This window comes from Zootoca vivipara, chromosome 7 (assembly GCF_963506605.1).
Source record: "Zootoca vivipara chromosome 7, rZooViv1.1, whole genome shotgun sequence".
In the NCBI taxonomy this organism is placed as follows: Eukaryota; Metazoa; Chordata; class Lepidosauria; order Squamata; family Lacertidae; genus Zootoca; species Zootoca vivipara.
The window spans coordinates 86,287,773-86,315,540 of NC_083282.1; the positions used below are offsets into that span (position 1 = coordinate 86,287,773).

General features: G+C 44.4%; 1 protein-coding gene across 1 annotated transcript; it reads left to right on the top strand.

Moving 5' to 3' along the window:
- Positions 1-193: 193 nt before the first annotated feature.
- Positions 194-27,307, top strand: SS18L1 (SS18L1 subunit of BAF chromatin remodeling complex). Its single transcript, XM_035121649.2, has 11 exons — positions 194-538; positions 9,707-9,783; positions 10,588-10,672; positions 17,357-17,501; positions 18,485-18,682; positions 19,325-19,489; positions 19,991-20,092; positions 21,457-21,549; positions 23,191-23,310; positions 25,020-25,147; positions 26,341-27,307. The coding sequence occupies exons 1-11, from the start codon at positions 470-472 to the stop codon at positions 26,365-26,367; spliced, it is 1,209 nt and encodes a 402-aa protein (XP_034977540.1). The 5' UTR covers positions 194-469; the 3' UTR covers positions 26,368-27,307.
- The last annotated feature ends 461 nt before the right edge of the window (positions 27,308-27,768 follow it).

Sequence of the window (27,768 nt, forward strand, 5' to 3'; positions counted from 1 at the left end):
GTACCGCGGCCTCCTTTTCCTACGCACTTGGCGCACCGAGATGCTCCTGTTGGCCAAGGCAGGGAAGAGATGCTATTCGCTTGCGACAGGAAACCCAGCAGCAGGGATGCACCATGTGCATTGCAAAGGGGGAGGAGGGGAAGAAGCTGGATTTGGAGGAAGGGGGGGGGGGAAGCGGAGCAGCTCAGGTGGCTTTGCTGCCTCCTCCACCACCAAGCCTCGGCAGCTGGCTCTCCGCCTTGCATTGGGAGTAGGAGCGTCCAGGTAAAGGGGGTGCACGAAGGTTCTTGGTGCAATGCCCCTGGCTCATTGCAAGGCGCAGATTGTACCATCTGCTCTGGCTCCCCTCCTCATGCACTGCGGCGAATGCTGTGCCCGTGCACGGCAATAGCAGCTAGATAATAACAATATTATTACATCCTGGGAACCACTATATTATTTGACACCTTTTAAAAAAGACCATCCCACCATGTCGGTTGCCTTTGCTTCTGCTCGCCCAAGAGGCAAAGGAGAGGTCACCCAGCAAACTATCCAGAAGGTAACAGAAAAAGAACCGGGGGAGGGGGGTGGAATTAAGAGCATGCTTTAATATAGACAAGCGTGTGTGTGTGTGTGTCAATGTGTGTGCAAGTCTCCATCGTCGGGAGTGGGGAGGGGGAAGGGTAATTTTATAAGATGCTCCTGCTAAGTAGTGAATTTGCAAGGGCTTGGAAGGATGGACCGCTGTAGAAGAGAAGGAGGAGGCGGAACAAAGCAAAGGTGTTCAGATGATGGCAAAGGGAGAGGGGGAAAGATGGAAAGGATCAAAGGAGCCGAGGGAGAATGTTGCAAAATGAAACGGATATATTTTCCTTGCAGGATCTTCGTGCTTCCATCGCTGCGTACGCTACAAAAAATAGCCCAAAGTGCAAACAGACTGTTGTGTGTTATATATGACAGCATAGCAACGTTTTTATCACAGAAAGAGAAATCTGCCTATACGTCTTTATCTTTCTATTTTCCTGTTCGTTTTGTAAGGCTCGTCATGGTTTTAAAGGGGACGTTAAGGAAGTGTGACACTGGATTATGGCTGCTTTTCGTCTTAAGGCTTCCTCTTTTTTATTACTATTATTATTTTAAAAGAAAATGTGTATTGATGTCAAGTGTTTGGCATGGAACGATTCTCTTAAGATCCTCTGAAAAGCAACAACGTTGCAGATTCAAAGGCAAAATCTTAAATGCTTGATGGAGGGAGGTTCGGGCATTTTAATTAATTCATTTCTAAATGGGAGCAGAATTGTAACCTTTGTAAGGAAAACAAGGCAGGTGTTCCCCTGTGACAAGTTTGCAATGCCGCTTTCTGAAGAGGAGAAAGCCCTGAGGGAGAGAGGCAGGGGAACGTACCATCCAAGTTCTCCCCCTGCCTCCCTTTCCCAGGAAAGGGGCTGTAAATAATAGGAGAGGTGTGGAGATGTCAATAATGAGTAATAGATCTGTTAACGCTTAAACAATACGCTATTTCCAGTGCCTGCTTGTCAGCCTCCCTCTATCCTTGGAAGTGGCCATGCTCCTAGCTTTACTGTAGCAATTGTTCAGGAGTCTTAGCCTAGGGTCTTGGAAGAAGCAAAGGAGGATTAAAGATCTGATGACAGCCTGTTTGTCAGTGATGGCAAATGCAAGAAGGAGGTGTTGGAGCACAAATCCGCAGCACATAGACAACGCTGTCTTGCAAAAATGCAAGATAGCTTGTTTAAAAACTCATCCTAGCAGGTGTAGATCTGGAAGTGTACATTAGGCAGGTTAGGAACCTCCTGTCCTCTCAATATGGGTAGGGCAAAAATAGCCAAAGTTAAACGCTTAAGGCTGCAGTTCCAGGTCTAGTAAGCTAGGCAAGTCACTTGACTTCTGAGGAAACATTTGGCTGCAAGTCACATTGACTTCCATGGGAGAGATGATTGTTTATATAGTACTATAGTGTTTTATATAGGAACATAGGAAGCTACCTTATACTGAGTCAGATCATTGATCTATCTAGCCCAGTGTTGTCTACACTGACTGGCAGCTGCTCTCCAGGATTTTAAACTGGGGTCCCTCCCAGTTGTGCCTGGCGATGCTGAGGACTGAACCTATGACCTTCTGCATGCAAAGCAGATGTTCTTCCACTGAGTTATGGCCCTTCCCCATATCAATCACTGCCCCAATGAGCTTACAGTCAGCAAACATCTCAATACACGTGTCACTATCTTAATGAAATAAATGGGTCTTTCACATCCTTCACTCTCAGCTTAACAACAACAACACCCCGCCCATCTGGCTGGGTTTCCTCAGCTATTCTGGGTGGCTTCTAACAAAATATTAAAACATGCCCTGTGTTGGCTTTTCTTACAGGTTGCTTGTTGGTACTGGATTGTATCAGAGCTTAGTTGACAAAGCTGTTTAGTAGGCTGGTGTGATAGATCTCAAACAGCTCAAATAAAATTTGCTGAATATTACATTTCTGAAAATGTTTTTAATTTGCGTTTTTAACAAGATGTTTGGGAAAAGGTGTAGGCATTTCGTGAGGTGTGCGTCATATAAAAGTGCCCTTATTGTTTGCACTGCAACTCTTTTGCAATCATTTTGTCAAAGCATTTCGTGAAAATTGTTTGCTCATTTGGATTCCTTGCTACTGTACATTTAAGTCCAAGACTGAGAGCTAATTAATCCTGGTTGGCATTATTTATGCTTAATTTGGCATTCACGGGATTATCACTAGTTTAAGGCCAAGCAGAGCATGAAGGTGGTTGCTATTAGCATCTTGTATTCAGGGATACATACATTATCACTGTGCTTGAAGGTTCTACTGATAGGTTTATTGACTGCCATCAGATGCTGCCAACCTTTTGGGACTCTGTGGACAGAGTGGGAACTTTCTCTCAAAGTGTGATAGGCACACCCCCCTCAGGTTGCTTCTCTCCCACACCCATTTCTGAGTTAGACAGAAAGCTGGAGGGGAGTGAATGCAAGAACTACTGCTTTTCCGTGGGGACTGGGTAAAAAAATGGATCCAGCAGAACTAAAACAAATCTTCCTGAATTTGCATGCTTTTGCCACAGGGATCCCCAAGAACTTTTAAATTAAATCTTTCAGAGGTAGACTACTCAGTTAAAAAAAAAATATCACAGATCCGATACTTGTCAGCACTACAAAAACATTGATCCAAGGCATATATTTGTGATTGTTACATAGCATGACAACGAAACCACCAGAACATCTATGTACGCATAGGTGACCTATGATTTGATACTGGTTTTGAGGTGATCCCATAGGAATCTATATAATCTTCCCTGTGTTACAGTGCACCCTTTCAGCCTGTTTATTATTAATATTATTATTAGTACTAGTTGTAATAATAAAGCAAAACCACAGCTTGTCGGGGAGAGACCATAGCTCAGTGGTAGTAGTAGACATGCATTGAATCTCTATGTTTAAAAGAATCAGGACATGTACTCTGGACTTTAAGAAGGCCGGTTGCAGAAAGCTCAAGGAACTACTGAGTGAGATCCCATGGCCAGAAATCCTCAAAGAGAAGAGAGTCCTAGATGGATGGGAGTTTCTTAAAGGTGAAATATTGAAAGCACAGGTGCAGGCAGTTCTAAGGAAACCAGTGTGGCTGCATAAGGAGCTTACAGATGAGCTGGGATTTAAGAAGGGCACCTATAAGAAGTGGAAGAAAGGGGAAATCACAAAGAAGGGAGTATACATGAGTAGCCAACAGTTGCAGGGTGAATGTCAGGTTGGCCAAAGCTCAGAATGAGCTCAGGCTTGCAAGAGAGGATAATGATAATGATAATAATAATAATAATAATAATAAAGTTTATTCAGCTATGTTTGAAGCAAGAGGAAGAACAAGCAAGTTGTAGGCCCCCAGGGTCCCTTCCATGATTGTAGGATTCAAAAGACCGCTGTCTGAGACACTGGAGAACCACAGCAAGTGAAAGCAGACAATATTGGGCTAAAGGGCAAATTGTCTGACTTGAGATAAGGCAGGTGCTTCAGTTCCTGTGTTATCCCTAGGACCCTGTCTACATAGGGAGCTGCCTTATACTGAGTCAAACCACTGGTCCCTCTATCTAAGCATTTTCTACACTGATTGGCAGCAGCTCTCCAGGGTTTCAGGCATTCAGGGACATTCCCAGCACTACTTGAAAAAGCTGGGGATTGAACCAGAGATTTCCTGCATGCAAGGCAGATGCTACGACACTAAGCTAAAGCCCTTCCAGAGTTTCGGCCACACCCCCTTCTTTACTATTATAAATCATCTCCATGCTATTCTGATTCTTAATGTCGCTGTAGTAATTGAAAGTAATATCAACAACCTTGTGATACTTCGATGAAGGGCTGTATAGATATTAATATATTTATATTTATTAAATTTCCATGCTGCCCTTCATCTGATGATTGCAGGGTGGTTTACAATATAAAAACACAAAAATACATATCATGATAACAAACAAAAACAATACCCCAGCATTATATGTAATAAATATAAGCATAATATGTAATAAATATTATTTATTACATATCAAGGTGACAATTATTTGCATTATTATTTATTGAATTTATATACCGCTGTATACCCGGAGGTTGCATGAGGTTTAGCTAGATTTCAGTGTGACAGTCTAGCTGTCGTTGGATCATGTCTGTAGCCACTTTATTGGTGAACGGCTGTCCAACAAAAAGTTCTCAGAGTTGTTTGCATGGTAAAGGGTGGCTTACAAACATATTGCTTTGGGGTAGTCTTTCACACTTAGGCCTTCCTTGCACAAAGAAATGAACTCTTTCTCCCATCTTATTTCTTTCTACACAAATTCTGTCTTTCTTGGAGAGAAACCCCTCCCTGGAAGCACCTGCTTTCCTCCCCCAAGACCTAATTCAGGAACAGATCAGATAATGCTAACAATCTAGTTTCCCCCTTTACAACTTATTTTTAATTTATTAAATTTGTGTATCACCCTTCATCTGGAGATCTCAGGGTGGTTCACAAAATAAAAACTCAAAATAGAAAATAGGAACAAACACATTTAAAAGGGTATAGGATGTTAGTCAGCCAAAGGCCTGGTTGAAGATGAATGTTTTCACCTGGTGCCTAAAGGTGTATAATGAGGGTGCCAGGAACATTTGGAAGATCCACAAGTTCCCCACTTCTGACATGTGTATGAGGTGCATCTTGAATACTCTGCTTTTAAAAAAGGCAGAAGTGAGTTGAGAGAGAGAGAGAGAGAGAGAGCTAGTTATCATGGAACACCCCAACCCCCAAACACACCCAATACCTTTTAAAACAACCTAGTTTATGGTGCTGATACCCGAGACCCATTTCCATCCATCTCCTGTTGGACTACAGCTTCCATCATTCCTGGCCAGGGGCCATGCTGGTTGAGGCGAATGGGAAGTGTCCAACATCTGGAATATATCAGGCTCCCCATCCCTGGCATACATTATTAGTTATCCCTTGAAAAGCAGGAATGGGGGATATGTGACTGATCAGATGCTGTTATACTCCAACACCCATCATTCCTGACCATTGGCCATGCTGGCTGAGACAGAGGGAAGTTGGGAGTGGCCAAGTGTATGGAAGGCCAGAGGTAGGCTGACCAAAATGTTTGAATGGTATGATCCCATTAATGTTGCCCACGGGTCTTTGTAACTCCCTGCCCAATCTCTCATTTACTTCCTGTTCTTCGGCCCCTGGCATAATTTGCTTTTGATTTGATCAAATATCTGTATGCCACATTCCCAGGGACATAGGAAGCGCCCTTACCCTGTCAGATAGTTGGTCCATCTTTTTCAGTATTGCCTATATTGACTAGCAGTGGCCTACCAGGTTTTCAGATGGCTGACATTCCAGACCCTGCTGGGAGATGCCAGTGGTTGAACCTGCTAACCTTCTGCATGCAAATCAGATGTCCTGCCTCTGAGCTACTGAGGAAGCTGAGCTCAGGTCAGCTCAAAGGTTCCTCACATCTGCCTTAGAGCCATGGGAAAGAGCCTCAAAGAGTAGATACCTGCAGTCTCTTCTGGGAGCCACAGTTGGGCTTATGTTATATATAGAAAAATCTGAACAACTTCCCAAAGCCCCCTACAGCTATTATGTTTTATTTGCCTTTTTTTAAAGCTTGTGCTAAGAAGGGAAGGGAATAAATTAATTATACCTTATATATGCATTTGAATATCATTTTAAAGTACTGTATGGCCCAATGAGTGTTGTTTGTTTAGCCAAAGGAAAGAGGATGAATGGGGAAGTGTCTAGAGGGCTCAAAAATACTTTTAAAGGAAAGAAAAAGGAGAAACATTGTTTGTTGCCTCCTCTGAGGATAGGGCAAGAATGGCATTAAACGTTATCTTTGTGATTACAAGAGCCAGGGCGGAAGAATCCCAAGTGCTTGATCCCTTGGACACCAGAAAATGTGATGCTGCTGTTGAAGCATTTTTATGGGAGAATTTTCAAAAGTTTTTTTATTTTGGTTTTGGTTTTTGATCAGTGTTGAGCAGAGCCAGACCCTACAAAATTAATACAGTACTGGCTGCTAAGAACTTGAATCTCCCCCCCCCCCATATTCCGCTAAGAGTAGTTCAGCAATTGAATGAGATTGCTTGGAAGGTTGTATAATTCCCTCCTTCCCACCCCCTTCATTTGCTCTTGAGAGCTTCAAGAAAGGGATAGGCAGGGTGGTTTTTAAAGACACATAAAGGTGGGACAGGGGAAACTACTTTGAAGTGGCTTCAACATTTCTAGATCCAGGATAAACTTTTATTCTCTTCCTGCCTTTAATTCAGGGATGGGGGTCTTGTGGCCATCCAGATTACAACTCCATCATCCCTGATCATTGGTTCTGCTGGCTGGGGCTGATGTAAGGTAGACCCCAGCAACATCCAGAGGGCTCCAGGTTTCTTACCCCTGCTGTAATCACTTCTCTATTCCCCTCCCTGCAATCCTCAGCCTACATAGGATTACCGGTTTACAGTCAGTTTTTGATCGTCTGTCTCCCCCTCCTTTCCGAAATATGCTCAGGGCACTGTTTGTGCACCTTCCCTTCCATAAAGTTGTGACCCTGTAACACATAGGCCACTAACTGAGGATTAGTGGATTGGAATACGATACCTCTAGTTCCTTCCAATGCCTTGGTACTTAAAAAAAATATGTTGTGTCTGTAGTTACTCTAGATCCTTGATAAATAAACCAACTCTCAGAGCTCCCTTGCTAATGCTGTCTGTTCTCCTGGAACCTCTAAGCAAGTGGGCAAGAAAGAAAGCAGCAGCTTAGAATCAGAGAATTGTAGAGCTGGAAGGGACTCAGAGGGACATCTAGTTCAATCCCCTGTGCTGCAAAAACCTCAACGAAATCATCCACAACAGATGGCCATCCAACTGCTGCTTAAAACCCTCCAAGGAAGGAGAGTTCTACTACCTCCTGCATTCCACTGTCGAACAGCTCTTACTTCCTCTCACTTTGCCCTCTCTTGGGAATTTGCAGATTGTGCCCAATGGGGCAGATCAAGCAAATGGGGAGACAGCAGCTGTGAGGATGGGGTGGCACTACTCAGGGTATCTTGACCAAGCCCCACCCATAAAACCTGCAGCTAGCATTGCAGAGACACACTGTCCTCCCCAGCCCCAGCCCCACAGAATTTGTGTGTGAGGGCTAAGCCCCTAAATACCAGGAATGGAGAGCAGGATTTGACCACAACACACAACCACATTTCCAAGTACAGCACTTTACTGTTTCCTTTGGAAATGCACGGCAGCTATGCACTTGCAGGAGATAAATTCAAACAGATGCATTTTCCAGGGGAGCCATTGCGGTAGGAATGAACAAGTTGCCTGCCCTGGGCTCCCATGGCTGAGCAAGGCAGTGTTTTGTCTTTCTTGTGTCCCAGTTTGCAGATGATTTACCTTGCTCAGCATTGCCTACACTGACTGGCAGTGACTCTCCAGGGTTTCAGGCAAGGCTCACTTGCAGCCCTACCTGGAGATGCCAGGGATTGAGCCAGCAACCTTTTGCATACAACTTTTAAAAGACATCTGAAGGCAGCCCAGTATAGGGAAGTTTTTAATGTTTGATGTCACATTTGTGTTTTCATATTATGTTGGAAGCTGCCCAGAGTGGCTGGTGCAACCCAGTCTGATGTGCAGGGAACAAATAAACAATGCAAAGCAAATGCTCTGCCACTGAGCCTATGGCCCTTTGCTTAGAACCAAGTTTGCCTGCCCCTTTATCTACATCCCCCACCCCCAATTTTATATTTCCATTTCTTAGACTGAGCATTTTGAAATGCTATACAGTATAGGACATTTATATATTTTTTTCTGTAGCTTTTGGGGTAGAAACCGAAACAAACTAGAAATAAATATACTAAAGAAATGTTTGTGCTTCCTTCAGTTCCTTTGCACTGATTAATATACAAATGTAAAATGCTACGAAAACCTAGGCAAAGCGATGCAGTCCGTGGCTGTGTCATTTTTTAACTTAAAAAAAAGCAGCAATGTAATTATTTCAGGACTTCAACCTTCTTCCACATGAATTAAATTGGCGACGGGGGGGGGGGCAGGATCCTTTGCTCCATTCCTTTATGCTTTTCCCCAGCCGTGTTCCCTAGAAACAGAAAGGCTTGTTCTAGAATTTAGCCAAAGGCATAGTTCAGTCAATCATCGCTTTTGATTTTCTCCTAAATGCCATTTCGCTGGTGCGTGGCTGCACAAAATCCCCCTTCTGAATGGAAACGTCTCCAAGGAGGGGGAATGGATTGAGGATCTTCCTGCTCTCCTTTCGTCTGCTGCTTCAATCTGATCACTGATTCAGATTTCAGGCCGAATTCTGCATCCCTGCTTCTTAGACCACCATCACCAGCTTGGATGCTTCTACCATGGAATAGGATTTAATGCATGGCTTGCATCCACCAGGAACTGTGTGTTCGGTGTTGTGGGCCCAATTCTGTGGAACTTCCTTCTAGCAGAAATCAGCCCCTGGTTCCCACTGAACTTCAGACTTCTCAATTATTATTTCAGCAAGTATTATTTTGAGTTTCTGATTCCATGGTTAATTTTAATAAGAGTTTATATTTTGTAAACCCATTGTTCACGGTTTAGAAACCATGCTGCTAAGCGGTATATAAATTGTTGAAATAAAGAAAATAGATGCAACAAAAGAAATAGTCTTAGTAAACCAAAAGGGTTCCTCTCCAGAATAAAACGGTTGATCATGCAGCAGGGCCTCTTCATTGATCTGTTTTTCAAGGCTCAGATTAAGTCTACTGGATTCAGCTTTTACCCAGACCCCATGGAAAACCAAAGTGTGCACAGAGTGTGCAAGGGGATGGAGAGGCTGATCCAGGAGTAGTGCGCCCCACTCTAGCTAAAAAATCCAAATCTGTTCACAGACCTAAAAAGGGTTATGAGCTCTCGAATAGGCAGTACCAGCCAGTGGTCTAATTCTGTATAATACAACTTCAGATATTAATTTCCATAATGGTGGGGTGTTGTATTCATATTAATCATAAATAACATTCTCCCTGCTTCTTTCACCTTGCTTTATCTACTTTTAATGATGATTAATGCACATGCATAAAGAGAGTGCAAGGAAAAAGAAGACTACAGAAAGTTTTAGCTAAACAAAGGAGGGAATGTGCAAGGTCCCTGACTATGTTTCAGTCATTCATATCGTGATCTTTTATATTGTTTTTTAATTCAGATGTTGGATGAAAACCATCATCTAATACAGTGTATTATGGACTATCAAAGCAAGGGCAAAACAGCAGAATGTACTCAGTGAGTATGATTTTTGTTGTTGTGTTGAAACATGTGTTTATTGTTTTATTTATTTAAAAGCCTTTCTAAACTGCTTTATGTTTAAAAACATCTAAGCAGTATACAGAAACACCACATAAAAATAGACCAGTGTCATAAAAACATAAAAGCAACATAAAAACAGGAATCTAGTTTTAATAGGGTCTAAATGTATGGGCCAAGAAAAGCCTGGGCAAAGAGATGCATCTTTAAAACATGTATGAAAGAACTGATGTATTGTGCTTCATGTATAGCGGAGGGAAGGGCATCCCATAGTGCAAGGGCAGTAGTGGAAAATGTCAGACCTGTGCTATTCTGTAGGGTGCAATGTCACCGATAGAATTTCCCCAGATGATCTAAGTGATGTTGCAGGTTCGAGCACGGACCAGGTGGTATTTCAGGTAACTAGGTCTCAAGTAGTTCACAAATTTATGCTAATAACAAGATCTTGAACATGGCCTGGGGCAGGATGACATTGCATGCGTAAACAGGTGAATGTTAACTCTTGACTCCTGTTGCTACAAAAAACCTGTGTTTAAGCTCATGCCAAGAACAAACTTAGTTGGTCTCTAAGGTGCTACTGGCGTGCTCTGGTCCATGGGGTCACAAGGAGTCGGACACAACTAAACGACTAAACAACAACAAAGGTGCTACTGGACAATTTTTTAAAAAATATTTTTATTGCAATGGCGAGTTAGATCAGATGCACATAGCCACTCCAGAAAAAAGGTATTTTTCTGACCAGCTTTACTTCCTTAAGATAACGTCATGTTCCTTTGCTTACAGATATCAACAAATTTTGCACAGAAACTTGGTCTACTTGGCAACAATAGCAGACTCGAACCAGAATATGCAGTCCTTGCTTCCTGCTGTAAGTACTGACCTATGAGATTGAATGAAGTCCAGTACTTGCTGCTAAAGATATGCTTTTTGTGGGAGATAAACAATGCTGCCAACATGAGCACAAACCCAATGTGGGCATGCCTGGAGCTGATTTTCCACTGCACATATTTTAGGGTCAATACCATGGTTATACAAAGTGCACTTCTTTATCGCTAGCCTGCACATCTTGGGACTGGTCTGCACATGAAGTGGTAGAGTTTTGGGGTGGAAGAGCTAGAGAGGACTGTGCTATGCTGTGCCATGTAGGTGGGGAATTGCAGTTAAGAATTTGAATTGTTAAAATAACAACAAAAAGTACTCATAGCAAGGAAGGGGGCTGAACAAAAACTTTTATCCCTGAAAAGCTAAGTAATATAGGTTGTTTAATTAGCAAAGAGGTTTGGGTTTTTTGCATGTAGAAATGATACAAATGCTACTACCCCTCCAAGGCAGTATGAAGTGGTATTTCCCAGAATTCACCTAGCCCAGTCTGCTGTAGGGAAGGGCTTCCAGTATGTGACTTCTAGACATGCCTGAACTCCAGTATCTTGTTACAAAATTGGACACTACCTTACCTGGAGAGGGTGGCTTTTCGTCTTTTCAAGAGTTGTGGGGGAGTGATGTTGCAGAGATGCAGCAAGCCTTATTCTGATAGTGCAACTGTATACTCCAGAGGTAGGGAACATCAGGCCCTCCAGCTGACTGGGGGGGGGGGCTGAATGTATGTTGAAATGAGCCTACTGTAGGTCAAATTTACATTTGTTTCTCCACACACTTTTGCCTCTAGTCCTGACCATCACTAGCATGTGGCCCCTAGAAGGCTGCTCAGAAGAAACTGCGAACCTCAGGATGAAAAAATTCCCCATCCCTAGTCTAGTTATTTCTTCTTCTTTCTTGCCTGCTCTATACAGTGGTAACTCGGTTTAAGAACAGTCCTGTTTACGAACAATTTGGTTTATGACAGGGGCGTACCCAGGATCAAAACAGGGGGGGGGCAAGCCATGGTCGTTCAGGGGTGGTGCCAAGGCACGGGAGGGGCCACAAAGTGGGAACGTGGGCGGGGCTACAGGGCCAGCGAGCCCGACAACATCGCGGCAGCAGCGGCCACCTTGTGCTTCTGGGGCTGGCAGCGTTGGCGGCTACCCTGCTTGGTTGGAGAGGACGGGAGGGTCGGGCAGGCGAGAGGGGGTGGCAGGGCGGGCGAGGGCGAGGCAAGGCATGGCCGCAGTCATGACGGCTCCAAGGCGTTGCTGCATATCAGCATAATATTTCAACCTTGTCGTGGGTTCAAGCCCCACCCTGGGAAAAAATTCCTGCATTGCAGGGGGTTGGACTAGATGACCCTTGTGGTCCCTTCCGACTACAATTCTATGATTCTATTGATATATTACCATAGCATATGCATCATTTTGCTTTCTTGAATTGTCCTAGGCATAGCAGCCAACTCCTAGAGGCCTAGGTGCCTCCCCCTGCCCCAATTACTGGTAAATACCATATTTGAAAGAGTCATCCTCCCCCATGTTGATGGGCTTTCTATGCATAGCTGCCAAGTTATCCCTTTTTTAAAGGGATTTTCCCTTATGCTGAATAGGCTTCCTTGCGAGAAAAGGGAAAACTTGGCAGCTATGTTTCTATGTGGGGCTTACCTGCCCCCCCCCCCCAGTATTTTATTAAGGATGGAAGAGGGAGGGAAGGAAGGAAGAAATAGAGAGAGGGATAACTCACATTTGTGGGTGCCTCTGGGTGACGCTGTGATGCTGGAACTCTGCAGCAAGAGGAAGATGCCGGTACACCTGTACAGGAGCCTCGTAAGCAGCTTTCTCTCTGCTTGATTATACAGATGCAGGAGGAGGGGCTGACTGGAACACCACTGCTTTTTATAAACATCACTGTGTCTATCAAAGCTACAAGCCCCCCTTTTTCTTATTCACTTCCTTTTAGCCTTGCAGAGCCACCTCAGTCAAATTGAATCCTCTGCACCCTCATTAAATCGCCAATAGAACTCTTAATGCGATCCCTGAATGCTCATTAACAACTCCCACTGAAGAACAATAGGGTGAAGTGGTGAGCTTTCAAATCTTGCCTGAAAGGGGATATCTGCTCCATTGTCTTAACTGCTTAACTACCGGTAGCCACTTTGTTTTATTTATTTGATGTGTTTTTGTTACAGCTGTGTGTCCCCCCCCAGCAAGCGGAGACCGAGTGGCTCTCGCTAAAGCAAAGCACGTCTCCCGTTTGCCCTTTTCCACTTCAGTTTTTGGAGGGGAAAAGTGCTGGCTATGGTCTGTAAAATACGTTAATTTTTTGCTTCTGGGGGGCGAGGCAGCTGCCCCTGCCTGCCCCCCTCTGGGTACGCCTATGGTTTATGAACTCCGCAAAACTGGAAGTAGTGTCCCGGTTTGCAAACTTTACCTCCGTCTAAGAACGGAATCCAAACAGTGGAAGGGCACTGGCAGGAGGCCTCATTAGGGAAAGCACACGTTGGTTTAAGAACAGTTACGGCTTAAGAACAGACTTCCGGAATGGATTAAGTTCGTAAACCGAGGTACCACTGTACTGGATGGGAGAGAAGGGAGGGTAGGAAGCTTGACCCCTGTGGCAACAGAGTAGGAAAACTCCTCCAGCAAAATATCTACCTGCCCTGGGGAAGGCTCTTAAAAAAGGTATACCATCTCCCAGGTGGAAGTTGGCAATACTGAGCTACATGATTAATAAGACTCCATTCCTAGTTGGGTGGGGTGTATGTGCTGATATGATACATGTTTCATTTCAGGATGCAGACATGCAATTGGGAGAGTTGCCTTATTTTGTTATCTAGTAAAGTTATTGGCCTCTGCTGCTGCTTCTTCCCTTTAATATTTTTACTTTATTTTTAGACTGCCATTTATCCCAAAAGATCCCATGGCGGCATGTAATAATAATAATAATAATAATAATAATTTATTATTTATACCCCGCCCATCTGGCCGGGTTCCCCCAGCCACTCTGGGCGGCTTCCAACAAAACAGAGATTCTAAAACACAGAAATCCATCAAACATTAAAATACAGAGATCCATCAAACATTAAAAGCTTCCCTAAACAGGGCTGCCTTGAGATGCCTTCTAAAGGTCTGGTAGTTGTTGTTCTCTTTGACCTCTAGTGGGAGGGCATTCCACAGGGTGGGAGCCACTACCGAGAAGGCCCTCTGCCTGGTTCCCTGTAACTTGGCTTCTCGTAGTGAGGGAACCGCCAGAAGGCCCCCGGAGCTGGACCTCAGTGTCCGGGCAGAACGATGGGGGTGGAGACGCTCCTTCAGGTATACCGGACCGAGGCCGTTTAGGGCTTTAAAGGTCAACACCAACACTTTGAATTGTGCTCGGAAACGTACTGGGAGCCAATGTAGGTCTTTCAGGAACGGTGTTATGTGGTCTCGGTGGCCGCTCCCAGTCACCAGTCTAGCTGCCGCATTCTGGATTAGTTGTAGTTTCCGGGTCACCTTCAAAGGTAGCCCCACGTAGAGCGCATTGCAGTAGTCCAAGCGGGAGATAACTAGAGCATGCACCACTCTGGAGAGACAGTCAGTGGGCAGGTAGGGACTCAGCCTGCGTACCAGATGGAGCTGATAAACAGCTGCCTTGGACACCGAGTTGACCTGTGCCTCCATGGACAGCTGTGAGTCTAAAATGACTCCCAGGCTGCGCACCTGGTCTTTCAGGGGCACAGTTACCCCATTCAGGACCAGGGAGTCCTCCACACCCGTCCGCCTCCTGTCCCCCACAAACAGTACTTCTGTCTTGTCAGGATTCAATCTCAATCTGTTAGCCGCCATCCATCCTCCAACCGCCTCCAAGCACTCACACAGGACCTTCACCGCCTTCACTGGTTCTGATTTAAAAGAGAGGTAGAGCTGGGTATCATCAGCATACTGATGGACACCCAGCCCAAACCTCCTGATGATCTCTCCCAGCGGCTGCATATAGATGTTAAAAAGCATGGGGGAGAGGACAGAACCCTGAGGCACCCCACAAGTGAGAGCCCAGGGGTCTGAACACTCATCCCCCACCACCACTTTCTGAACACGGCCCAGGAGGAAAGCGCGGAACCACTGCATGACAGTGCCCCCAGCTCCCAAACCCTCTAGACGGTCCAGAAGGATGTTATGGTCGATGGTGTCAAAAGCCGCTGAGAGATCCAGCAGAACAAGGAAACAGCTCTTACCTTTGTCCCTAGCTCGCCGGAGATCATCGACCAGTGCGACCAAGGCAGTTTCAGTCCCATGATGAGGCCTGAATCCTGACTGGAAGGGATCCAAATGGTCCGCTTCTTCCAGGCGTGCCTGGAGTTGTTCAGCAACCACTCGCTCAATCACCTTGCCCAAGAATGGAAGATTTGAGACTGGGCGATAGTTGGCCATATTGGCCGGATCTAAAGATGGTTTTTTTAGAAGCGGTTTAATAACCGCCTCTTTCAGCGGGTCTGGGAAGGCTCCCTCATGGAGAGAAGCATTTACCAACCCGCGAAGCCCATCGCCCAGCCCTTCCCGGCTAGCTTTTATAAGCCAGGATGGGCAAGGATCAAGGAGACAGGTGGTTGGTTTCACTCGTCCAAGCAGCCTGTCCACATCCTCGGAGGTAACAGATTGAAATTGATCCCACAAAACTTGACTAGACAGGACTCTAGCACTCCCCCGCCCCGGCCCTGCTCCCACGGTGGAGTCTACCTCTTCCCGAATCTGAGCGACTTTATCTGCAAAAAACTTTGCAAAATCATTGCAGGAGATCATGTGGCCCATACTGGGCCCGGATGGAGCAGGTGGTTCCGCTAAATTGCGAACCACCTGGAAGAGTCTCCTGCTGCTGTTTTCTGCAGATGCGATGGAGACGGTGAAGAAGGTCCTCTTCGCCGTCGCCATTGCCACTTGGTAGGCTCGAAGTTGAGCTCTAGCCCGTGTCCGGTCTGATTCAAAATGAGTTTTCCGCCACCGGCGCTCTAGCCGTCTCAATGACTGTTTCATCACCCTCAGCGCCGGGGAAAACCACGGGGCTGTCCGGGCTCCATGCAATCTGAGAGGGCGCTTCGGAGCCAGACAGTCAATAGCGCTGGTTAACTCCGCATTCCAGCGGGCCACCAGGGAATCAGCTGAAAGGCCATCGACATGGGATAAAACATCCCCTACCACTCTCTGGAAGCCAATTGGATCCATTAAGTAGCGGGGGCGGACCATCCGAATCGGTCCCACCTCCCTGCAGAGGGGAAGGGTTGCGGAGAAGTCCAGTTGCACCAGAAAGTGATCTGACCATGGCACTTCTTTTGTTTCGCTTTTACTTAATGTCAGATCACCACCATCCATAGAGGTAAACACCAAGTCCAAGGCATGTCCGCGGCTATGAGTTGGGCCAGACTTATTCAGGGACAGCCCCATGGTGGCCATGCTTTCCACAAAGTCCTGAGCGGCTCCTTGTAAGGTCGTGTCGGCATGGATGTTAAAATCCCCTAAGACAACCAAGCTAGGTGTCTCCAGGAGCACATCCGACACGACCTGAAGCAGCTCGGGCAGGGAATCCTTGGTGCAGCGGGGAGGTCGGTACACCAAAAGGAATCCTGTACTGCCCCTATTGCCCAACTTCCAGAACATGCACTCAGAAAACTCAGTCTTACCAATAGGACGCCTGGTGCAAACTAATGACTTCCTAAAAATCACTGCAACCCCCCCTCCCCGCCCAGATGGCCTGGGTTGCTGTGCATAAGAGAAACCTGGTGGGCAAGCAGCGCCAAGAACGGGCCCATCGGCTTCATCCAACCAGGTCTCAAAAGCCTAAGTAATACTGCTATTTAAAATAATGATTTTCTTTTCACAAAGAATTCCAAAAGTCTAGATACAGTGCAACGGTGTACAACTGTAGTTTGTGGGACTCCTTATGTCCTAAAAGACCAAAGGAAAAGAGGTGTATTTAACTGACACTAAATATCGGCAGCATAGGATATGTACATGCATGTTATGAAACTGGGCCAGGTCAAGGTTGGGTTTAGACATATAAAAATGTTGACTATGTCCCTTCAGTGACCCAGCACAAATTCTCTATTGACTTTAAAGGAAGCTTTACCTGCACAGGAAAACCAGACACAGAATTTATTTAGCTAATATATATCATTTGCATTTGTGCCATCTAGTTAAAACTAGAATATTTCAAAATGTTCAAGATGCTAAGCTACATTTTATGTTGTTTTGGAAGTGCTCATCTAGGAGTTAAACGTGACAGGCTCGGGCTTTGTGTGTGCATACATGCAATTGTTTCGCTGTTTTCTAATTAACTGTCTGGTAATTAAAATGGATTACAAAATAGCAGAGCTGCCATTGTCTGACATATTTTCATGTATCTCCATACTCCAGTGTTAACCTCGAAACCTGATGTTAATCTTTTGTAAATATCAGTGCTTTTTATCCAAAAGTCGTACAATTCCCCCCCCCCCACAAAATGGTTTCATCACGGTCTGCTTAGATGAAGGAGGTGATCGTATATGTCATTATCATTGCTGTTGATTTTTTCATTACTGAAAAGTCTTATTCCTGTGTTGATTCATTATTAATCATGTCTAATAATAATAAATAATGTATCCCCACCCCTCATAGCTTATTCCTATAACAAATCCCTCTTGCTGAATCTTTTTTCTTTTCCTTCTTGCCATCTTCAGCCACCGACGCAAAACATGAACCTCGGTCCGGGAGGAATGAATCAGAGCGCATCCAACCAGACTCTTCATGCACAGAGCAACCTCAGTGATGCAATTGGGACAGGCCTTCCGCCTCCCTCCCTCATGCAGAGTCAGATCAGCAATGGTGAGCTTTCCATGGTTGCCTGGCAACTGCATCGCGTGCTTCTAAAGGGGCCTTTTATGGCTGTTTAACTAGCCTCTCGGGCATGTGGAAAACCTCAGCACGGGCTTAAATATGCACACAAATCGGTTACAATTCTTCATACAGTTGCCACTAGCATTCTGCAACAATGGATTTCCTATAGGAGGAATTGATCCATGAACACTGAGGTGGGTGCTGTTCAAGTTCTTGAGCGTATGTTGGCTTCAGCGGCTTTTGTGGGTAGCATAAAAAGCACTGGTTGCCAGCATCAAATTCTCGCTCTGTCACCAGTGATCTAATTTCAAGCATTTTGAAGGGTGAAGGGAGCCCAAGAGGGAGCATGTAAATGTGGCACAGAAGAAAGGTCTTTCACTTTTCTTCACTCAAAAGGCCATTGTTTTAAGGTCTCATGCAGCCTGTTCCTGTGCACATTTACTTAGAAGCAAGTCACACTGTACTGATGTATCCTTTCCCCAAAGTAAGCATACCTAGAATTGTAGGCCCCCTGTCCAGAGATGGAGAACTTGGGGATCCTCTATGTGTTGTAAGACTCAATGTTGGCTACCCCTGACTTTATATAGCCCCTGTGGTTCCCTGCTCACCTTCTCTTCCCTCCCAACCTCACCCAAGTATTTTTTCCTTCTGTCCTATATATCTGTGGCAATTTTAGGTTCCTCACTGGATGTTATTCCCAAACTCCAAACAATTCCCAAATCTGACATGGGGGGGGGGATTCCAGTCCTTCAAAGTCCATATTTTGAATCTAAAAAGAACTGGGAGAGGTAAAATATAAAGTTGCATAACATGAGCATAGTTTTTTGAGCTTCCTGGTTGCGCAGTTTCTGCAGCAGAGATGTGGAAAGCTTAGATACTGGCAACTCGAGAGTGAAGGAAGGCAAAATCTGAACAGGATTCAAAATCAATACTCACTGCCACCCCTTGTTTCCTTCTTTGCTTTCTGCTAGGTCCCAATCACGTGTCTATGCAACAGTCAGGCCAGAATACCATGCCCACGACTTCCCTGAGCATGACTGTCAGTAGCCACGGAACCGGAACCGGCTATAGCCATACAGTGCCTGCGTCTCAGAATGTACCAATGCAAGGCCAGGGATCAATAGGCAACTATGTCTCACGAACAAATATCAACATGCAGTCCAATCCTGGTATGGTTTGCTTGGTTTGGCCTGGCCTTTTTTTGTTGTTGGATAGATATGCCATTTTAAAGTGTCATGGGGCTCTTGGCTTCTGTGACCACTTATAACAGGGTCAGACCTGGGGAGGTGGGCAGTGGCAGGAATCATGTTCAGAGCAGGGCTACTGAAGAGCTCCAAAGGTCTCTGAAGCTTCCTTCAGAGAAGGGAGTGGAACAGACTCCCTTGGGAGGTTGTGGGCTCTCCTTCATTGAAAGGTTTCAAGCAGAGCTTGAATTGCCATCTGCCATGGATGCTTCAGTTGAGATTCCTGCATTGCAGGGGGTTGGACTAGATGCCCCTTGGGATCTCCCAGCCAACCCTATGATTCCTTACATTTTAGCATCAATGATGTACTTTAAAAAGAGAGAGAGGGGGGATAGGTCCCTGCCCCAGGTGGCTTATTTTGTAAAAATAGATGAAGGGGCGGGAAATCGAGATGGAGGTAAACATATGCAGTTATTTCACTTATTCTACTTAAGTACAGTTGCAATATATATTTATTAAATTGAAGTTTATTCTACTCAGGGCTACAGTGGTGGTGGTGGTGCACTGTGTAGATAATTTGAGAATGTAAAATGTGTGTGTGTGTGTGTGTGTGTGTGTGTGTTGCAGTGTCCATGATGCACCAGCAAGCAGCAACGTCACATTACAACTCCGCGCAAGCAGGGAGCCAACACTACCAAGGGCAGTCCTCCATTGCCATGATGAGTCAGAGTAACCAAGGCAACAGCATGATGGGCCAACGGCCAATGGGCCCTTACCGACCTTCACAGCAAGGTAAATAAGAACCAAGGACTCAGAACTGTATAGCTCTGCAGTGTTGCGTGTGTTCCAAGGGCATGACTTATGAGATGGAAGATCCATGGTTGGATGTGAGCTGGGTCTTTTTAAACAGCAAATTCAACTGCTGAGAGGCCTACCTCAGGTGTGGAAAGTAGCACTGGGGAACCAGGGTTAATGCTTCTTCCCTCATCACTGCAGATTTTGTAGTTGCGGGACAAAGAGCAGTTGGGGAGGGTGTGATCCCAAAAATGGCACAGTGTGAGTGAACCAAAACAGCCTTCCAGTGCTATGGTCCTAATGGAACTCAGTTTCTCACACTGAAGTTCACAGCAGAGGCAAGACTTGAAACCAACAGTCCTAAGCCAGAACCTCGTCTGTATGGAACAGACTTACAAGTCAGGCAGATAGGGTATCATCCCTTTAAAGAGGTTATTTCAGTTATCCACCTTTGATCTCACTGTAGACTGACAACGGTACTCTCACTCTGCTTTGTAGGTTCCTCTCAGCAGTACATGGGCCAGGAGGAATACTACAGTGAACAATACAGTCATGGACAAGGTTCATCAGAGCCCATGAACCAGCAATATTATCCCGATGGTAATTTTGCTGAGTATTGGGGAACATGGTTCCATAATGCCGTTGACCTGCAGAAGGCTTCTGGCACCCAGGAATGGAATTGAAAGACGGAGGCCAATCCACACAAATGCTCCCAAGCCTTTACCTGAAAATAAGACCTTACGATATTTATTGGAGCTTTATTTTCAAGCAAGTAGGCCTGAGATCACTGTGCCAGAGGTGGGTGAGTGGGTGATGGTAGGCAAACTAGTTTGTAGGTGGCATAGTTGAACCAAGGGAAAAGAGGTAAGTTTGGAATGGACAGGGTTATATCAGCAAAAGAACCCAGACCACAAAAGGCAGAAAGAAAATATGCAGGAGAAACTCCCCTATGAGGCAAGTAACAACACTTGGGAGTTTTTAATTTAGAGGAAAGAGGCAACATGATAGAAGTGTATAAAATTATGCATTGCATGGAGAAAGTGACTAGAGCAAATTGTCCCCCCATCCCCTTAACACTAGAACTTGTGGACATCCAGTGAAGCTGAAGGTTGGGAGGATTCAGGAGACAAAACCAAATACATCTTCCCACAGTACAGTACATAGTTAAACTATGAAATTTGCTTACATAAGAGGCAGTAATAGCCACCAACTTGGATGGCTTTAAAAAAAGGATTAGACGAATTCAATAAGGATAAGACTATAAATGGCTACTAGCTCTACCTCTACTGTCAGAAGCAGTAATGTTTTTGAATACCAGTGGCTGTTGCACTCTGGTCCTGTTTGCAGGCTTCTGATGTGCATCTGGTTGGTCACTGTGAGAACAGGATGCTGAACTAGATGGGCCAGGTGAACCAGCAGTGTCAGCAAGTAGGAGGGCTAAGGCGCACTAGGATTTGGCAGTGGGCTCTCTGAACGGAACTAGGCAACAAGAGGGGTCAAACAGCTGCAAAACGTATCCAAAGAAAAACCTAGGAAGGCAGTTGGAAAGAAAACCCCATGTCCTTTGTCTTTGAAGTGTTTCAAGGGAAACTGTTTCTCATGGGATATAAACCTTACAGCTCCAAAATTTAGAAAAATAAAAACAGTGCTTGAACCTTTGCACATCTCTTTTTAGAGATTTAAGTGCTGCTATCTTTCTCCCCATGTTTTTTGTTTAATCCAGGTGTGAGCTGCATTTCAGTCATATTTACACTGCAGGTGTTAGCTACCCATCCTCTTAATGGGACTTGTAGTTCTGTAAGGGGATTAGTTCTGTCAACAGAATTCTGTGCACTACATCACACATTTGGCAGGAGCCATAACTCAGCTGATAGTAATACAAGTTTGAAATGGTCATACATCTGAAAAATGCACAATCAATTTTTAAAATATCTATTTCTTATGTACCTTTCTTTTTGTCATAGGTCATGGTGATTATGCGTACCAGCAGTCATCTTATTCTGAACAAAGCTATGACAGATCATTTGAAGATTCTACACAGCACTACTATGAAGGAGGTAAGAAGACATTATGGAAGCAGATGTTGGGTGTACACCCACACCCACACCCACACCACTGTGTTTTACTACTGCTAGCAATACAAAGATATAGCTGTTCTGTATTCCTCTAAGAAGATGCCAGCCGCCATCTACTGTAGGTAATAGGTATAGTAGGGACAGGGAACCTGTGGCCCTCCACGTTCCTGAACTACGTCTCCCATTCTTCCTGATCATTGGCCAGGGCTGATAGGAGTTGTCGTCAAATAACATTTGGTGTGCTATAGGTTCCCAATCCCTAGGCTGAAGGTAAGTGCCTCCCAGAAAACTGCCAGCAGCAACTGACTTCTAATGTTGGGGACAACAGAGGCCCAGCTGCAAGGTTCTTTGGTCCATTAAGCAGGGCAATGAATTGGCCCTCTTCTCTTATAGTACACCCCATGTCCCAGAGAGGGGCTTCATACTTAAGGGGAGAGTGTAGCAGTGCTTATGTTAGTGTAAGCAACAAAATGCCCACTACTCCCAGCTTCTGAATAAAGGAACCTCCATTATACCATTGCTTCATCTTATTAGTAACCATACTGACTAGCAGTGTCTCATCAGAGTTTTAGACAGAGATCTTTCCCAGTGCTTCCTGGAAATATCAGTCATTGAACCTGGGACCTTTAGCATGCAAAACATGTCGTGTCTATTTGCATGCTCTGAAGCAGCCCTTAAGATTGGAAGGATGGGAATGAACAGCCAATCAGCTGTTGAGTCCAGCCACATACCTCCAGTCTTTAAGCACTAAGTGCCAAAACGACACCTATGTATACTCGTCTGCTTCTGGAGGGAAGGAGACCTTGCACAGTGTTGTCTACAACTCCTTCTTTCATGGCAAACTAGAACTTTTTAAAAGTACAAGTCTTGAAGTATCTGAATTTCTATTTTTTAATGTTTCCACACAGGCTACTTATATGCAAGCTCAATGGTGCAGGTGACTGAAAAGCTCCCTCTGATCCTAGAAATCTGCATTGTGTGAGCCCTGCAAAAACAGGCACCTAGGGCAGGGTCCCCAAACTAAGGCCCGGGGGCCGGATGCGGCCCAATCGCCTTCTAAATCCGGCCCGCGGATGGTCCGGGAATCAGCATGTTTTTACATGAGTAGAATGTGTCCTTTTATTTAAAATGCATCTCTGGGTTACTTGTGGGGCCTGCCTGGTGTTTTTACATGAGTAGAATGTGTCCTTTTATTTAAAATGCATCTCTGGGTTATTTGTGGGGCATAGGAATTCGTTCATTATTATTTTTTTAAAAAAATACAGTCCGGCCCCCCACAAGGTCCAAGAGACAGTGGACCGGCCCCCTGCTGAAAAAGTTTGCTGACCCCTTAGGGATACTTCTCTGTGCCATATGCAACCCTGTGAGTGTAGCCATATGAAGGAACTGGAATAATTGCACTGGCAGGCACCATTTCTTATTGAGAACTGGTGTGAATACAGTGGCACATTACTCACCCTTTCACACACAGATTAGTACTTGGAAGTGATGCCTGCCTTTTACGGATGTGCTTCTCTCAAACTGGCTGCATCCATGGAAGATTTAGAGCATGCCATTGAACCCTATGTGGATCTAGGGTGCTGGTTAGCTTGCAAATCAACCCTATTGATATTCTGTCTTTAGGGAATTCCCAGTATAGCCAGCAGCAGGCGGGATACCAACAGGGAACTGTACAACAGCAAACGTATTCACAGCAGCAATACCCAAATCAACAGAGCTATCCAGGACAGCAGCAAGGATATGGTGAGAAAATGTGTATTGTCTTGCTTTGCTCTACTTTGTAGCTTTCTTTCTTTCTCTTTAAAATTTATTTATCCTTTTTGAATTTTACAACAAAACATGCAAATTCTTTAACAAAAACAAAAATACATATCAAATCAACCTCCCCTCCCCCTCTACCTGTGGATCCTTCCATTTTGTCTTTACTGCTGCATATCCAAATTAATTCCTCAATTATTAATTTTTCTCTAAGAATTTCCTTTATTTAGCTTTACTGTTCATTTTATGTTAACCCTGCCAGCGTTTTAATTTGTTTACAATATTTTTTTTCAAATATTTAACAAACTTCCCCCAGTCTTTATTAAAAGTTCTTTTTTCCTGGTTTAATAATAATAATAATAATAATAATAATAATAATAATAATAATATTCATAACCTGCCCACCTGCCTGGGTTTTCCCAGCCACTCTGGGCGGCTTCCAACAAAATATTGAAATATAATAGTCCTTCAGATATTAGTCCTCCCTTATTCCAAGAGTTCAGGGCAGCATTTGTAGTCCCAACCCTTTCCATCCTCACAACAATCCTGTGAGGCAGGTTGGGTTGAGAGAGAGAGGCTGGGGGAGAGGCTGGCTTTGTAGCTGAATGGAATTTGAACACTTGCCTCTCCAGTATAAATCCAATTCTCTAACCACCATACCACACAGGTTTTCTTTATAGTAGCCTGTTGATTCAAAAAGAACCATGGAAGTGCCCCATGCTCACTTATCTAAGGGTAAGATTTGTTAGATATAGTGGGACTTACTTCTGAGTGGACATGCAACAGAGTGGACAGTAATGCAAATAAGACCTGTGTCTGCAACTGTCTTCTGAGCCTAATTGTAAGTTCAGGTATATCATCCTGTCAAGTTTTTATTAGTCATTACCATAACAAAAGCACCAAAACTAAATGCAAAAATAAGTACTGCCTTGGAACCTTTGAAATCAAACAAAATATACATACAGTTCTCCTCATGTCAGTCTATTATCGCTTTTATAGTGATAATAGACTGACATGAGGAGAACTGTATGTATATTTTGTTTGATTTCAAAGGTTTCATATATAAAAGAATCAGCCTGGGGGTGAAGATCAGCTTCACAGGCCCTCCTTGAAGGCCTGCCGTCTGGATAAATAAGATTGCTTGGTTGTAGAGACAGAGTAGTAGTTGTTGTTGTTATGGCCTCAGCTTTGTTAACTTTTAAATGGCCAGTGAAAACTTTCCTATGCCAGTCAACTTTCAGTTAAAGAGCTGTGCTGGTTGTTGTTATATGTTGTGCTTGTTTTTATTTTTAATTGCTGCTGCCTTGTTTCTGAAATTATAGTTAGATTACCTATATGAAATTATTGGTTAAATTATTGTAGCTGCTCTGTCAATTTAAAAAGTGGGATATAAACAAATATGTAAACAAATATGTAAACCAATAAGCAAACTCAGAAGGAGAAATTTAAGTATGTAGTCTACTATGCATGTATCAAAATTATGTTTATATTCTTCTGCTGCCAGGCTTTTTAATTTTTTTAAATTAATTTTCCAAATACAATTTTTTTTACAAAAAATACAGTAAAGAAGTAAAAATAAAAAAATAAAAAAAATAAAAATACAGTAATGTCAAATGTCAGGCTGCCAGGCTTTTAAGGACATGATGCATCCTACTCCTGAACTCTTGACAAGACCTTTGCTGTTATATTCCCAGGTCCAGCCCAAGGAGCCTCATCACAGTACTCCAGTTACCAACAGGGTCAGGGGCAACAGTATGGAAGCTACAGAGCTTCACAGACAGGACCATCTGCACAGCAACAGAGGCCTTACGGCTATGAGCAGGTAAATCTTCCCATTTAGACTACTGTAATGCACTCTATATCAGGGACCCAGGTGGCGCTGTGGGTTAAACCACAGTCTAGGGCTTGCTGATCAGAAGGTCGGCGGTTCGAATCCCTGCAACGGGGTGAGCTCCCGTTGCTCGGTCCCAGCTCCTACCCACCTAGCAGTTCGAAAGCACATCAAAGTGCAAGTAGATAAATAGGGACCGCTCCGGCGGGAAGGTAAACGGCGTTTCCGTGTGCTGCTCTGGTTCGCCAGAAGCAGCTTTGTCATGCTGGCCACATGACCCGGAATCTGTCTGCGGACAAACGCCGGCTCCCTCGGCCTATAGAGCGAGATGAGCGCCACAACCCCAGAGTCAGACACGACTGGACCTGATGGTCAGGGGCCCCTTTACCTTTAACGCACTCTATATATGGCTACCCTTGAAAGCAGGTTGGAAGCTGCAGCTAGTCAAAATGTGCTGGTGTGTCAGGTTGTTAAATGGGTCATCCTGCTAGAATCACATTACTTTGATCACATGGGGCTTGCAGTGCCTTCCAACATGCTACTGGTCCCACTTCAAGGTGCTATTGTTACATAGTAACACATGAAGGTGCCTTATGTAGTAAGACTATTGGCCCATGTTGTTCAGCACTGCTGACACTGAATCAATGCCTGCGGCTCTTCAGGGTTTCAGACAGGAGCTTCTCCCAGCTCTATCTGGAGATGCTGGGGATTGAACCTGGACCTTACAAAGCAGGTGCTGTTCCACTGAGCTTAGCATGAATAAGTAAGCATGCTAGTACACAAGGAGAAAATTGTGACTGCTTTGCTCCTCCCTAGCTCCCTAGTGCCACACAACTGGGTGTGTCTGAACCTGGGCTCATGGTTTGTCTCCCCTAAACAAATCATGAGCCATAAGCCAAGAAAAAAATGTAGTTTGTTTGGAGGACAAACCATGTGGCCTGGTGTGGACGTAACTTTAAGCTTAGCTCCAGATAGCATGACAGCAGCAAAAGCTGAGGAGGAGCAAAGTGCCCAATTTTTCCTGAGTATTTGCATTCACTCATGCTGAGCCATAGTTTGGTTTAGTGTGAACCATGTGAACCAGGCCTATGTGTCAGTAGAAATGACAGTGTTAATTTCTCTCTCTCTCTCTCTCTCTCTCTCTCTCTCTCTCTCTCTCTCTCTCTCTCTCTCATTTTCAACAGAGCCAGTATGGAAACTATCAGCAATAAAAGGACAAGTACCTGTGTCAGATTTGTTTCAATATTTATGTCCGTCTTTTGAACTTGGATGTACGGGCAGTTTTTGATTAATCGTAATATGTTGGTTAACCCCCTTAGCACAAAGGAGCATTTGTCTGTGAAATAGTATTCATTTCATGCTGGATATGAAGCAGTGCACTACTGGTAACAAGGCAATGCTTTAATGGTTTGGTATGTTTTGGTGCTGTGTATAATACTGTATGTTGATACAATGCAGAGGTTCTTCCTTCTCCTGCCCCCACCCTCACTTGATGTCTAGCTTTAGAGGTTACTTGAACATCAGTATCCACATCACCCCCAGCTATTTTTCGTCTTCGTCATCTACAAGGCTACAATATTCTGTAATACATCAAACACATATAATTAAGTTTTTTGTGCTCTGCTCGTGTAATTGCTCTCATTGTTTTCAAGGTGAAACAGCCTGGATGTGCTGCAGATTATTTTGTATCTACTATCCTCTGAAATCAATAGAGCCTAATTTGATGGTATTGGGATAGGCTTATTTTATTGCATTTTTTAAATTCTGAACTGCAAATACTAAAATGTATGGGCATGAGTTTGATTTGCTAGATACTTTCAAAGTGAAACAACAAATTAGTACAGCAGTAAGTAGGGCCTATTTAAGCCACCTTTCTACCAGCTATTTATGATTGGAGTTTATTGCTGACTTGGGAACTGGCTCTGTTATGGGAAGATGTCCTTATATCCCATAGCAGGTCAATACCAAAGAAGCATTAAACTGCTGAAATGTGGGCAGTAGTTCCACTGAATTTATACTAAACCATCAGAGAAGACTGCTCTATTTCAGCTATCCTGGATATATGACCATGGGTTCAGTTAGTGCAGGCATAGGCAACCTTGGCTCTCCAGATGTTTTGGAACTACAACTCCCATGAGCCCTGACCACTGGCCCTGTTAACTAGGGATCATGGGAGTTGTAGTTCCAAAACATATGGAGAGCCAAGGTTGCCTATGCCTGAGTTAGTGTGTGGCCGAGGAATCTGGTAAAGGAAAAGATTGATTCCTTCTGTATCTATTGTATAATGTTCTTGGGGAATTCATTTTTATGCATCCTGGCCCAGGTGATGACATCAACATAAGGGACGTTTGTGGTGTCCTGTAGCAAAAATATGTCTACAAGTTGCTTCATGATACTTGCATCTCTTGTATACGTCTATCTGTTGCATTCCTTGGAAAATAGGTGCCTTATCAAGAAGGCAAAGCCATTACAGGCTCCCGGACTAATAATGAAGGGCAACAGAAGAGCTGTGCTTCCATTGCTATGGGGCTGCCTGATTCTGGGAAGAGATTTGCCTTTCTCTACTGAGTGTCCCCACAAGGAACCTTCCATCTTCAGGCAGCAAGTATATA